The sequence below is a fragment of the Stegostoma tigrinum genome, chromosome 1 (genome assembly GCF_030684315.1).
Source record: "Stegostoma tigrinum isolate sSteTig4 chromosome 1, sSteTig4.hap1, whole genome shotgun sequence".
Lineage (NCBI taxonomy): Eukaryota > Metazoa > Chordata > Chondrichthyes > Orectolobiformes > Stegostomatidae > Stegostoma > Stegostoma tigrinum.
The window spans coordinates 107,242,422-107,256,983 of NC_081354.1; the positions used below are offsets into that span (position 1 = coordinate 107,242,422).

General features: G+C 42.2%; 1 protein-coding gene across 4 annotated transcripts in view; it reads left to right on the forward strand.

The window, feature by feature from the left end:
- The window catches only part of fip1l1a (FIP1 like 1a (S. cerevisiae)), a 102,508-nt gene that overhangs the window by 15,145 nt on the left and 72,801 nt on the right, over positions 1–14,562 (forward strand). For all 4 annotated transcript variants that reach the window (XM_059647815.1, XM_048526105.2, XM_048526181.2 and 1 more), the window contains 4 exons: positions 2,927–3,033; positions 6,348–6,406; positions 12,146–12,256; positions 12,528–12,658. In XM_059647815.1, coding sequence (XP_059503798.1) covers positions 2,927–3,033; positions 6,348–6,406; positions 12,146–12,256; positions 12,528–12,658 — 408 coding nt within the window. The remainder of the gene's footprint in view (positions 1–2,926; positions 3,034–6,347; positions 6,407–12,145; positions 12,257–12,527; positions 12,659–14,562) is intronic.

Genomic DNA, 14,562 nt, shown 5'->3' on the forward strand with positions numbered 1-14,562 from the left:
CCCACTTTTTTTTTTCGGCCAAGTTGACTGCTCATATTTATGTGCATTTACTATGGTTACAGACTTAATTGAGAACTTTGTAACATATTGCACAAAGCCAAAGAAGGATCAAATGCTTTAATATTTCAAATCCACCAGAACAAATTCTTTGACTGCAAGTATCCAAACTCTGCTGAACTCCTATTGCTAACTAAATCTGTTCCACAGAAGTTTGCAGATGACATTTCATATTTGTAACACTATTTTAAATTGTATTGTTTTTATTAAGTAATTGAACAGATACGTAATGGATTGGAAAAAAGTAGAGTAAATGGAAATTTCCTGGGTTAGTGGGAAGCCTGCTCCTTCCAATGCGCACAGAACTGTTTGATCCAGGGAGGAATTTATGGGAGGGCCACCTGCAAATCTTGCTCCACCGATGAACATCAATTCTGTTGTTTTTCATAATGTTAGCTCCGAGACCTTGTTTATCAGAAGTGGCAGCAGTGTGGCAGATGCATGGCCAGCAATTATCTGATGTTCATGCACCACTGTCAGCCAAAACACGTAAAAGAAATCGCTGTAAAGTTTTACTTCATTAGGCGGTCCATCCATAGGCTGTGTACTCTTTTTGTTTTTAGAAAATAATATCATTTTCAAATCAAAATTGACTGAACTAATACATCCTGTCATACCATGTACATTTGCCAAGGGGCTGTAGAATTCACTTGCAGTGTTTTTAAGAGCATTCCTGCCAGCATTCTCTCTGGCTGTTCGGGCCTTCAAGATCCTTGTGCAGCAGCTACTTCTAGAATCAAAAGTCCACACGTGGTTGGTGTTCCCGTACTAAACACCATGCACAGAACCTTGGATTGGTTGCACATGTTGGTCCTGTGACCAATGATAATAGTGGAAACATCTCCAGTGAATCCCCTGCCATGGTCTCGTGGCACTATCCCAGTTTTGACCTGAAACCTTGAAGTTTATATGGTCAGGATCATCTCGTTTTTCGGCAGCATTTTAGTATTTGGCTCTTTTTGACAGCTGAAAATGTCAGAGGGATATGCCATCTTAGCCCACCAGTATTCGTCAGGTAGCAACTCTTCTTTTTTAAAGTTGCACATACATTGTTGAAAACTCTGTCAGATCTCTCTGCAGCTCATGAATATGGGAGAGATCCCCCCCGCCCCCCAACTGAATAGGAGTAAACTCTTGGTGTTCACCCCCTATCTCTGCATATATAGTAGTGAACAAATGTAGTTTCATTGACCGTGACTTCATGTAGTTCATGATTTTCATGGCTCAATCTAATAACACAGCTAACATTGGTGGCATTGTTTTGATTCCAAGAGCTTCACTATAGAGATGCAATCATAGAACCCTCAAGTCCACACCACCCCTCCGAAGAGCATCCCACCCAGACCCTTTCACCTACCGTTTTCCCTGTAACCGGGCAGTTCCCATGTCTAATCCATCTAATTTACACAACCCTGGATACTTTGGGCGACTTAGCATAGCCAATCCACCGAGCCTGCACACCTTTGTACTGTGGGAGGAAACTGGGACATCTGGAGGAAAGCCGCAAAGTCCACACAGACAGTTGCCTGAGGGTGGAATTGAACCTGGGTCCCTGGTGCTGTTAGTGCTAACCACTGAGCTACCATGAGTGGCAGGTTTTGCTCTTTTGAGCTTACTAACAAATTGTTTGGTTTTCCCCAATGCTTTGTCAATATAAATGCTCCAAACATGGCCCAGGTAAGTATTTTCCTTCAAGTAGGTATGTTACCCAAGCATTTCTTCACCTGTTGCATGACTTGGTAGCTCCTTACAAAATAAAACATTCTCCGAAATGGACTTTCCATCAAAATACAGAATGTTGGCCAGCAGCTGGAAGGGACCACTTATATTGGTGAACTCACCACCAAAGCAAACTGTCCATTAGCAGTTAACTTCTTTTGCAGCACTTCCTCGGTCACTTGACATATTGCCAATTCACAGTTTCAAGTGTGTTATCAGAGAGTGGAATTTTGTTGCTCTGTCTTGCTGCATTAGTACCTAACACTTACACTGAAGGTTTTTTTTAATCATCACGTCTGATTGATTAAGCTTTTGGCAATGGTATTGGGGCTTTGTTGATTTTGCTAAGTGCTCAGCCACCAATTTTTTTTCCAGTATCTGCACGTGCTCCAAATGTTGGGTCTGCTTTATGTTTTGTTTTTTCAACACTTGAAGCACTTTGTTTACAAGAGATGTTTGGTTTGTCTGCAAGTGGCATTTAAGCTTGGTGCCATCATAGAATTTGCCACCTTTTCTCTGCAAATGAAATATTGATAGAGGCAAATAATATCTCATGTCCATGAAAATGCAAAGGCAAGATAACACTCCATACTATCTCTGAGCAGTTTTAAATTTTTAACTGTTTGGTTTCAGATGTCTTGTCAATGACTGAAAGTAGAGGAATTGCCTCTTTGACAACCAACTTCCCCACTTCTTTGCAAAATGTATTTTATTTCCGTTAATGGAAGAAATGTGGAAATGGTCGATCTTGCTACATGTGCTAATGTTAGCTTGTTCTGTCTTGTTTACTATCAACCAAAAAAAATCATGAGCTTTGAGTTGTAGATTTGTTTAGGTTGAATATTGTTTCTGGTTTTTGGTAGATTTTGTAGAAAATTTCAGGGCACACTTAGGACAGCCTTTATGGCGTACCACACTGGTTGAAAACCCTTGGAATAGGGAGCTCTTGGGACTAACTTCATTCTTCAGTATTGTACCAGTTGGCCTGACGAATAACAACATAGTGACTAATGTTTTGAAATTAAAAATACACAAAAGTAGGTAGAGCTTTTAGTTTACGTTTGCAGTAGGAGAAGGGAATGTCCAAAGTTTGAAAATGCTATGCTTGATATTGAGTATAGTTTTAGCAATTTTAATCTTTGTGTTTTAGAATCCTACAACTGAAGGGGAGGATGAAAGTGACAGTGATAGTGATGATGATGATGATGATGTTCAAGTAACCATCGGTGATATTAAAACTGGAGCACCACAGTACACGTAAGTTCCTATGTTTATTTATGTATTATATAAATATTTCACTACCTTTGTGCCTTGGGATGAGTAAATCGGTTCTGGATTATTTTTCAGGATTTGTTCTATTTGCAATTCTGAGCAGGAACCAAAAGGCTTTAAAAGAAATCATGTTTATTGAGTACCCTCTGGCCCTTCTGAATTTTCAATTCAATTTGTGGTGGTGACCAGGACATTTATTTTAACGTGGAAGTTGCATCGATAAATGGCATCTTGCCCTTCCTTAATTCCACTGAGAAGTCAGTGATGATGGCCTTTGTCTTTGAACCCCTCTTTTTGACATAAAGGCAGTATTGGACCCAAAATGGCATCAAGGAGCCCTAGAAAATCTGGAACCAAGGGAAATCAGGAGGAGCAGTCTCTGCTGTTGGAATCATTTTTGGCGGAAAGGAAGATAGTTATTGTTGTTAGAGGTCAGTCATCTAACAGCTTCAGGACATCTCTGCAGGAGTTCCTCTGTGTTGTCCTTGGCCCAAACATTTACAGCTGTTTCATCAATGACTTTCTCTCCATCACCACAAGATCGAAAGTGGGGATTGCACAATGTTCAGTACATTCATGGCTCTTGATAGAGAGAAATGTTGTGTCCCTATACAACAAAGCGGGGCTACCATTCATGCCTCCAATTAAGAGCAGAAATAATTTGAATAGAGTAGGCCATTCACCCCTCAAACCTGCTCTCCTATTTAATAGCATCTTAGCTGATCTAACACGCCTCACATTTCTGCCCCTTTCCCCATAACTCTTGATTCCTCTCCTGATGAAGAGATTCTGTATCGCAGGCATAAATGTGTTAGGTCTCCGCCCCCACAGCTTCTGTTGCAAGTAGCTCCAAAGACTGTTCTGAGAGAAGAAATTCCTCCTCCTCTCAGTCTTAAATTGGCACTCCTTGTACTGTATGGCCCTGGAATCTCCCATCGTAGAAACATCACCTCCCATTCTCCCAAAGAGAAAGATCACCTCTCCTTTTTAAGTTTCAATCAGCAGAGTCCCATATGAATATACTGTTGAAGACGTGTAACATTTGCACCACACAGGTGCCTGGCAATGATCATTGAGAACAAGAGAATCTAGTTATTGCACACTTGACATTGACTGGCGTTACCGTCTATTGTTGAATCCTCACTGTCAGCAAGTTGGGGTATATCATTGACCAGAAACTGAACTGGAGCTGCAATTTTAAAAACTATGGCTACAAAAGCAGGGCAGTGACGAGGAATTTTGGTGAGTAAGCCACCACCTAACGTCCTACAGCCTTTCTATTATCTACAAGGTACCAGTCGAAAGTATGATGGAATGCTCCCCACTAGCTGGATCAATGCAACTCCAACAGTACTGAAAAAGCTTGGTACAAACCCAGACAAAGCAACCTGCTTGACTGGCAGTCCATCCATGACCTTCAATGTTCAATTCTTTCACTGTCAAGCGCGGTGGTCCGAGTATGTACCGTCAGTAAGATGCATTGTAATAACCTGCCAACCTTATTTGTCAGTATGCCCCAAACCCATGATCTCTACTGACTCAAAGGGCATCTCAGCAGATGCATAGGAATATCATCACTTGCACGTTTTCCTGACTTGGAATTATATTGTTCCTTCTTTGTGACTGGGTCAAAACCCTTGACTTTCATTATAAGAGTACTCTGAGTCCTTACACGCCAAGGACTGCAGAGGTTTAAGAGAATTGAGGAAATATATACAGGCAGTCCCATTGTTGCGAATGCCTTCGGTACTTGAGTCTATTTGCAAGCTGATTTTGTTAGCAAGTCAGGACGTAATTCAGGACAATGTAAGGGAGTTATTTGTGAATACAGGATCTATTCATACATTAGATCTTTAAAGTTACACCCCTGAAGGAGATCAAGTTGATGAGTATAAATTTTTATAAGTCAGACATTTGAAAAATCAAGCCCCCCCCCACACACACACAGATGATCCTGGATATATAGTTTGGCTTGTACTCAGTGGAGTTTAGAAAAATGACAGGAGACCTTTATTGAAACGTAGAAAATTCTCTGGAAGCTTAACAAGTATATGCAGCAAGGTTGTCTCCCTTCACGGGAGAGTTTATCATCGGACGGTATTATCTCAGAATAAGTGGTGACCTATTTAAGACAGATGGGTATTCTTTCATCACTTTGGTGAGCCGCTGCATTGCTAATTGTGACAGTACATCAGGGCTGAACATTGAGTTCACTGCTGAGACCCCTGTTTTGGAAAGCTGTTCCCTGTTGGCTCATAATGAGCATGTATGCCTGAATTAGATGATTGATGACTGTTCTGTCACAAACTTGACTTGAACGTTATAGCTGAAAGATCAGAGAATGTGCTACTTGCCATCGATTTCAAAGTTGTCCAATCAAACCTCAGTGGACCTCCAAGATGTTGGTAATGACCTTGGCATTCATGAAGTTCAAAGGCATTTGATTTGGTTTGCTCTCATTTAACAGGTTGAATGAGAGCTTTGCAACAGGGCATTTCCTAAAAATACCAATTGTAGAAGAAAACCAACATTTATATTATATGTTGGACAGCCCTGATTCATTGGCCAGTGGACCATCATGGGTTCATTTATATAGATAGAGAATGTACCATAAATGCTGATTGACAGTTACAGCCAGGCTTTGTTTAAATTTCAAACCAGGCAGATTGACTCTGACTCTGGTCAGGCGTTACCCTTGGAAATGAAACGGTGAATGGTTGTCACCACTTGTTGCGTCAAATAAATGTGGGTTTTTGTCTCGCATCTTAAGATGAAAAGATTTGACAAAATGGATCTTCTTTTCAGCAATAGCCAAATCAAAATAGTGGTCAAATCATGTTCTGATGCCATCTTCCAAATTCCATTTTAAAACCAATAGTAATGCTTTAGGCCAGATTTGTATTTTAGGCTCATGACCAGAGAGAACTGGCGAAATCTTTTCCCTTCACTATGTAAGCCAAACCTGACATAGTGTGACCTTTTCTACAAATAAATACTCATTGATGTGCAACAAGGCCATCACAGCTGGTGTTTACTTGGAAACATGCTCAGGAAAGCAGCACATAATTGAGGTTCCTTTTGTATGTCAATTTCCTTACAAACTTTATATTGAAACTCATAAACAGGAACTTTAGTGCTTATTTATATGAATAAACTAATGCAAAGTAAAATCTGAAGTTGAATATTTGCGTTGCTAAGCTAAGGTAAACTAAAGTAAAAAAAATTTTAAATTAAATTCAAGTAAAGAATATCAAGCAAACATGTGAAGTCTTAATTGAAATATATTTTCCGTCCAATAGCTATGGAGTGACACCTGTAAATCTCAATATTAAGTCCTCAGGAAGACTTTATGGGTCAGGTAAGAAGCCTTATCTACTTTTTTCTCCCTGTGCTACTGTCAAATGCAGCCAAGTGAAAGAGTAACAGCATAACTGGCTACTAACATCTATTAAGAGTGGCTTGGCAAAGATCCTTATTCTTTCCTGTCCACTTACCACCACTGGAGAAGTACATAACCTCACTTGGTCATTTTTCAGAACTGTGCTTGCTTGTTGAAAATCAACATTACATTTCACATTTGAATTCTGGGTCCTTTTAGATTTAAATTGATTTACTTTAGTTGTTGAACTTGTAAATCCTGATGTAAATTGTCTTTGGTTGATTTTTGCTAACATTGCAGTGTAGCATTTGAAAATGAGCAATTTATGTAGCCCCTTGAGCATAATTACAAAGTATTTAGGGATACTGAGGTAAAATTATTAATAGTAGAAACCAAGCTGGTGAGACCATCAATGTATTAAAGAGTACCTTGAACAAAAAAAATCTCAATTATGTATAGAAAACCTTCTCCTCCTTGCTGAATTTATTTTAATTGTATATTTTCCATTACCTGGTTCACAGTTTCCATTTGGGTCTCCATGAAGCAAAGAGTTCTCTACCATCTTTGTAATTTGCTCAAAGGAGACTAAAGTGGGTTGGTACTGAATGCTAGTTGGAACGCAAGGTTAATTTTGTGCATTATTCCAATTGATGCACTTGCTGTTTTGCTAACCTAATGATTGGATATCACTAAAAATTTTTTATGCAATCAGCACTTAACCTGAACATTAGTTTTTCAAATCATATAGGTCAGGAAGTAGTCAAAGTCCTATACATTGTAGCTTTTCCAGTACTTTTTTCATCAGCAGTAGAACTTATCAAATCAACAGAACTTTAAAGCCTTGTGCAACTATAGTCACTCAAGCAACTTATTATAAACTGTTTATCTTCGTCTGTGTCCTTTAATAAAAGACCAAACTAAGAATGTGTTAATGCTGCTGTATTTTGATCAAAGTGTTGTTTGTGTTTAGGTAATTTCAGTGTCTGAGATTGTTAAAAGGGGCAGAAATGGCTTTTAGTAGGGTAAAATGCTTTTCCTGTCAGATGTGGAAGATCAGAGAGATTTTGAATGTTCCTGAAGACTATGTCTGTAGGAAGCAGGTTTGGTCACGAATCCTAGATAAAAGCATGGAGCTGGATGAACACAGTAGGCCAAGCAGCATCTTAGGAGCACAAAAGCTGACGTTTCGGGCTTAGACCCTTCATCACAAACAACAGGGGCCCCAGCACTGATTCTTATGAAACACCATTAGTCACAACCATCCATTCTGAAAAACATCCTTCCAACGCTGCCCTCCATCTCCCATGACTAAGCCAGTCTGTATCCATTTTGTCAGCTCACCCCTGATACCATGTGACTTCATCTCTTTTACCAGTGTGACATGAGGGACTTTGTCAGCGGCTTTACTGAAGTGCACGTAGACGAGGGCTAGGTCCGAAATGTCAGCTTTTGTGCTCCTAAGATGCTGCTTGGCCTGCTGTGTTCATCCAGCTCCATACTTTGTTATCTCGGATTCTCCAGCATCTGCGGTTCCCATTATCTTTGGTCATGAATCCTATTGGACCATATGGAGTGATTGGAAAAGCAGTTGGAGACACTGAAGAGCCTGCAAGAGCAAGGAGCTGTGATGGATTGCAGTTTCAATGAGGTGGAGATACCACAGATGCAGTCAGATAGATGGTTGACTGCTAGGAATGATAGAAGAGGCAACCTGGTACTGCAGGACTCTCCTGCACACCTTAATCAGGCATCCTGTTTTGGAACAAAAACAAAATTACTGGAAAAGCTCAGCAGGCCTGGCAGCATCTGTGGAGGAGAAAACAGAGTTTACATTTCGGGTCCGGTGGCTGGGAAAACATCATATGCTGCATATAAACTGATGTTTTCCCAGTCACCATCAGTTCTGAGGAAGGGTCATCGGATCTGAAACGTTAACTCTGTTTTCTCCTCCACAAATGCTGCCATACCTGCTGAGCTTTTCCAGCAACTTTTGTTTTTGTTCCTGATTTACAGCATCCGCAGTTCTTTTGGTTTTTATCCTGTTTTGGAGACTGTAGGGCTGATGGCCTCTCAGAATGTGGCACTAATAGCCAGGTTTCTGGTACTGTGATTGTACTGTAAATACAGGTATGTCAGGTTCCAAGAGATCAATCCTAATAAGGGACTGTCTAATCTGGGGCACAGACAGATGTTTATGTGGCTGTCAGTGAGACATCAAGTGTGGTGTGTTTCCTTTCTGTCAGAGTCAAGGATGCCTTGGAGAGTGCAAAGTATTCTGAAATGTGAGAGAGGCCAGCAAGGGGTAATTATGCATGTCAGTACCAATGACACAGGTAGGAAAAAGGATGAGGTTCTGCAGCAATAATATAGGAAGCTAGGCAGGAAGTTAAAAGTAATCCTCGTGAGTAGTAACATCTGGACGACTATCAGTGCCATAGTGCTAATGACAGTGCAAGTAGGTGGATAGACTAGATAGATTTGTGGCTGAGGACCTGGTACAAGAGCAAGGATTCACATTTTTTTGGACCATTGGGATCTCTTAAGGAGTAGAAACGACCTGTAGAAGAGAGACGGTTTACACCTGAACTGGGACCAATATCATCCTTCCATGGAAATTTGTAGGCAAGGCCTACTTGGAAGGTTTTAAACTAATGAGAGGTGTAAGGTAGTGGGAACTAAAGTGATAGCAATTGGGGCATGGTTGACATGGGACTGAGATGTCATAGCTATCAGAAATGTGGCTCCTGGATGGACATGACTGGTAGCTAAATGTTCCAGAGTATAGATGTTATGGGAAGGAAAGAAAGGGAGGCAAGAGAAGGAGGTGGTGTGCTATTTTTGGTTAGAGAACATTATGGCTGTACTTGAGGAAGATGTTCCTGGGAGGTCATCCAGTGAAGTTAAATGTGTGAAACTTTGAAATAAAAAAAGTGATAATCACCTTGTTGGGATTGTACAATAAGATTCTCTTGGCCTCTTCCCCTCTCGCCCAATTCCTCCGACCCCAACACATCAGCGGGAAATTTTGAGAAGTAAACATGTAAAGAGATCTCCAATATCTGCAACAAAAATAGGGTTTTAATGCTAGGGGATTTTAACTTTGCAGACAAAGGCTGGGACTGATAGTGTTGAGGGCTGGGATGGGGAGGATTTAAGTGTGTACAAGAAGGCTTTCTTATTGAGTTTGCAGGGATACCTACTAGAGGAGGAGCAATACTTCATCTTCTGTTGTGCGATTGACCGAGGTGTCAGTAGGAGAGAACTTTGGGGCCATTGATCATAACTATTGTAAAACTGATAGAATTATGGAAAAGGATAGAACTGATTCAAAAAAATTTAGTCCTTAATTGCAGTAAGGCCAGTTTTGACGATAATAGACAGGAACTTTCAAAAGTTGATTGGGGGAGGTTATTTGCAAGTAAAAAGATGGTGTGGGAAGTGGTAGACCTTTTAAGAGTGAGAGTTCAGAGACAGTCAGTTTCTGTCCCTGTGAAGGGCAAGACTGATAGATGTAAGGAATGCTGGATGAGTAGAGAAATGGAAGCTCTGGTCAAGAAAGAGAGGGAGGTTTATATCAGGTATAAACAAGTGGAATCGAGTGAATTTCTAGAGGACTACAAGGACAGTAGGAATATACTTAAGGGGAAGGTCAGAAGAGCACAAAGGAGGCATGAGATAACTTTGGCAAACAGAAACTTTTTTTGGATTTTCCTTAACTCTATCAGTACATTAAGGGCTCAAGAGTAACTAGGGAGAGAATAGAACCCCTTAAAGATCTATGTGTTGAAACACATGAGCTGGGTGAGATACCAAACAAATATTTTGCATCAGTATTTACTACGGAAAAGGACATGGAAGCGGGGAAACATGGAGAAATAAATTGTGATGTCTTGAACTGTGCTCATCCGAGAGAAGCGGATGTTTTGGAGGTCTTTAAAAGCATAAAGGTAGATAAATCCCTGGGATCTGATCAAGTATTTCCCAGAACTCTCTGTGGGAAGCTAGGGAAGAAATTGCTGGGCCCCTTGCTGAGAAATTTTTATCATTGGACGCAGGTGAGGTGGCGGAATACTGGAAGTTTGCTAATGTGGTGCTATTACTTAAGAGAGGCTGTAAGGAGAAACCGAGGAAGTATAGGTTGGTGGGCCTGAAGGCAGCGGTGGGCAAATTGTTGGAGGGAACTTGGAGGGATGGGATTTACATGCATTTGGAAGGGCAAGGGCTGATTAGGGATAGTCGGCATGGCTTTGTGCATGGGAAATCGTGTCTTTCTCACTGGATTGTTTTTTTTTGAAGAGGTGACAATTAATTATGTAAATATATAGGAGGCATGGTTAGTAAATTTGCAGATGATACCAAAAAAGGTGGTGTAGTGGACAGTGAGGAAGATTATCTGCGCGTACAGCAGGTGCATTTTGATTAGGCGAACGAGAGCAGGAGTTAGACATTTAATGGTAGGGTCTAGGGACTGTCAACAACGAAATCTAGAGGTGCAGGAGCATAGTTCCTTGAAAATGGAGTCGCAGGTAGACAGGATGGTGAAGGAGCCATTTGGCAGGCTTGCCTTCATTGGTTGGAGTATTGAGTATAGGAGTTGGGGTGTCATGTTGAGGCTGTAGAAGACATTGGTGAAACCACTTTTTGAATACTGCGTTCAATTCTGGCCACCCTCCTGTAGGAAGGACGTTGTTAAACTTGAAAGAGTGCGGAAATGATTTACAGAGATGTCGCCGGGACTGGGGTGGGGGCTGGTGGTGGTGGTGCGGTTTAATCTATAGTGAGAGGCTGAATAGACTGGGGCTCTTTCCCTGGAACATCAGAGCCTGAGGAATGACTTTTTAGAGGTTTATAAAATCATGATGTGGAGGTGCCAGTGTTGGACTGGGGGAGGGGGAAATGTCAGAATTCACATGACCCCAGGGTGTAGTCCAACAGGTTTATTTGAAATCACAAGCTTTCGGAGCACTGCTTCTTCTTCGGGTAAAGTCTCCTTCGCCTGCTGAAGGAGCAGCACTCCAGAACCATGTGATTTCAAATAAACCTGTTGGACTGTACCCTGGAGTGATGTGACCTCTGACTATAAAATTGTCAGGGGCATGGATAGGGTGAATAGCCAAGCTCTTTACTCCAGGGTGAGGAGATCATTTAAGGTGCAAGGGGACACATTTGGAAAGGACTTAAGGGCAGCATTCACACAGAGGGTGATGCATGTTTGGAACAATCTGACAGAGGAGGTGGTGGAGGCCGGTACAATTACAACATTTAAAAGGCATCTGGATGGGTGTATGAATAGGAAGGGTTGAGAGGGATATGTTGCAAACGCTGGCAAAGAGGACTGGCTCAGATTGGGATATGTGGTCGGTATGGCTGAGCTGGACCGAAGAGTGTGCTTCTGTGCAGTGTGACTCCGTAACTCCAGTGCCTTGGAATTTTTATTTTTGTTTGATATCAATGATAGAGCATTAAAACCTATGAAAGGTTTCTTTTATGACATGTTAAAGCTACTTGAGACTGAACAACATCCAAATCACTTGATGGAATAGAGCAGTTTTTGAATTTTTTTTTAGATTTGATTTGCCTCTGGGTCAATTACGCAGAGAACTGCAACTGATTAGCATTCAATCGTATATGGGAAAAAATGTTCTTTTTGTTGAAGTATTTTTAATTTTCAACTTTTTAAATGTTACTTGCGTCAAACTTGAAAATTTTATTTCCTAGGAACAAAAGCTGGAAAAGGCGTTGATCTTGATGCTCCTGGTGACATCAATGGAATGCCAGCTTTAGAAATAGATTTGGATTCTTTCGAAGATAAGCCTTGGAGGAAGCCAGGTACGGAATTCATATTCAACTGATGAGAGGATCACTTGGGAATATTTAGATGTATGTATTAAAACTTGGTGTCTCTATATTCTAAGTATTGATATTATTACCATTGTTTCAAATTTGTAAAAATTGGAAATTAGTTATTAAATTCTCAACAAATGAAATGTATTGTTAGTTTACTTCGCTCAAAAGCTGTGCAAATGAAAGAAAAATAATTGACCATAAGTAACTGTAATTGTAGTGCTATTTGCTCATGTGGTTGTTTCATCTGTTTAAGGTGCTGATCTTTCTGATTACTTCAATTATGGGTTCAATGAAGAAACTTGGAAAGCCTATTGTGAGAAACAGAAGCGACTGAGAATGGGTCTTGAACCCCTTCCTCTTGCCTCAACTACAAACAGAATTACAGTTAGTATTTGTGATAATGGGAACTGCAGATGCTGTAGAATCCAAGATAACAAACTGTGAAGCTGGATGAACACAGCAGGCCAAGCAGCATCTCAGGAGTACAAAAGCTGACATTTCGGGCCTAGACCCTTCATCGGAGAGGGGGATGGGGAGAGGGAACTGGAATAAATAGGGAGAGAGGGGGAGGCGGACTGAAGATGGAGAGAAAAGAAGATAGGTAGAGAGGAGAGTATAGGTGAGGAGGTAGGGAGGGGATAGATCAGCCCAGGGAATACGGACAGGTCAAGGAGGTGGGATAAGGTTAGGTAGGAAATGGAGGTGCGGCTTGAGGTGGGAGGAGGTGATGGGTGAGAGGAAGAACAGGTTAGGGAAGCGGAGACTGGCTGGACTGGTTTTGGGATGCAGTGGGGGGAGGGGTCGAGCTGGGCTGGTTTTGTGATGCAGTGGGGGGAGGGGAAGAACTAGGCTGGTTTTGGGATGCAGTGGGGGAAGGGGAGATTTTGAAGCTTGTGAAGTCCACATTGATACCATTAGGCTGCAGGGTTCCCAAGCGGAATATGAGTTGCTGTTCTTGCAACCTTCGGGTGGCATCATTGTGACACTGCGGGAGGCCCATGATGGACATGTTGTCTGAGGAATGGGAGGGGGAGTTAAAATGGTTCACGACTGGGAGGTGCAGTTGTTTATTGTGAACCGAGCGGAGGTGTTCTGCAAAGTGGTCCCCAAGCCTCCGCTTGGCTTCCCCAATGTAGATGAAGCCACACTGGGTTCTGCAAAGCGGTCCCCAAGCCTCTGCTTGATTTCCCCAATGTAGATGAAGCCACACCGGGTTCTGCAAAGCGGTCCCCAAGCCTCCGCTTGGTTTCCCCAACGTAGATGAAGCCACACCGGGTTCTGCAAAGCGGCCCCCAAGCCTTTGCTTGGTTTTCCCAATGTAGAGGAAGCCACACCAGGTGGCATCCTCTACATCGGGGAAACCAAGCAGAGGCTTGGGAACTGCTTTGCAGAACATCTCCGCTTGGTTCGCAGCAAACATCTGCACCTCCCAGTCGCGAACCATTTTAACTCCCCCTCCCATTCCTCAGACAACATGTCCATCATGGGCCTCCCGCAGTGCCACAGCGGTGCCACCCGAAGGTAGCAAGAACAGCAACTCGTATTCCGCTTGGGAACCCTGCAGCCCAATGGTATCAAAGTGGACTTCACAAGCTTCAAAATCTCCCCTTCCCCCATCGCATCCCAAACCAGCCCAGTTCTTTCCCTCCCCCCACTGCATCACAAAACCAGCCCAGCTCGACCCCTCCCCCCACTGCATCCCAAAACCAGCCCAGCCTGTTTGCGCTTCCCTAACCTGTTCTTCCTCTCACCCATCCCTTCCTCCCACCTCAAGCTGCACCTCCATTTCCTACCTACCACCTCATCCTGCCTCCTTGACCTGTCCGTCTTCCCTGGACTGGCCTATCCCCTCCCTATCTCCTCACCTATACTCTCCTCTCTACCTATCTTCTTTTCTCTCCATCTTCGGTCCGCCTCCCCCTCTCTCTCTATTTATTCCAGAACCCTCTCCCCATCCCCCTCTCTGAAGAAGGGTCTAGGCCCAAAACGTCAGCTTTTGTGCTGTCGAGATGCTGCTTGGCCTGCTGTGTTCATCCAGCTCCACACTTTGTTATTTACAGTTAGTATTCATTGAGATTACAGTTCTAAAGTGCAAGTCCATAATGCACATCACAAACAGTTAAGATACTGATCACCACACTTTTTTTTTTTCAAATCAAAAAATCCTCATGATTGTCCTTGTCGCAACTCCCCCACTCCCCTCCCTCTGACAACTCTTCACTTCCTCCCCCACTGGGCAAATGTGTTTTGTCTATTTTTGTGATGGGGTTTCATAATTAACTAGATCA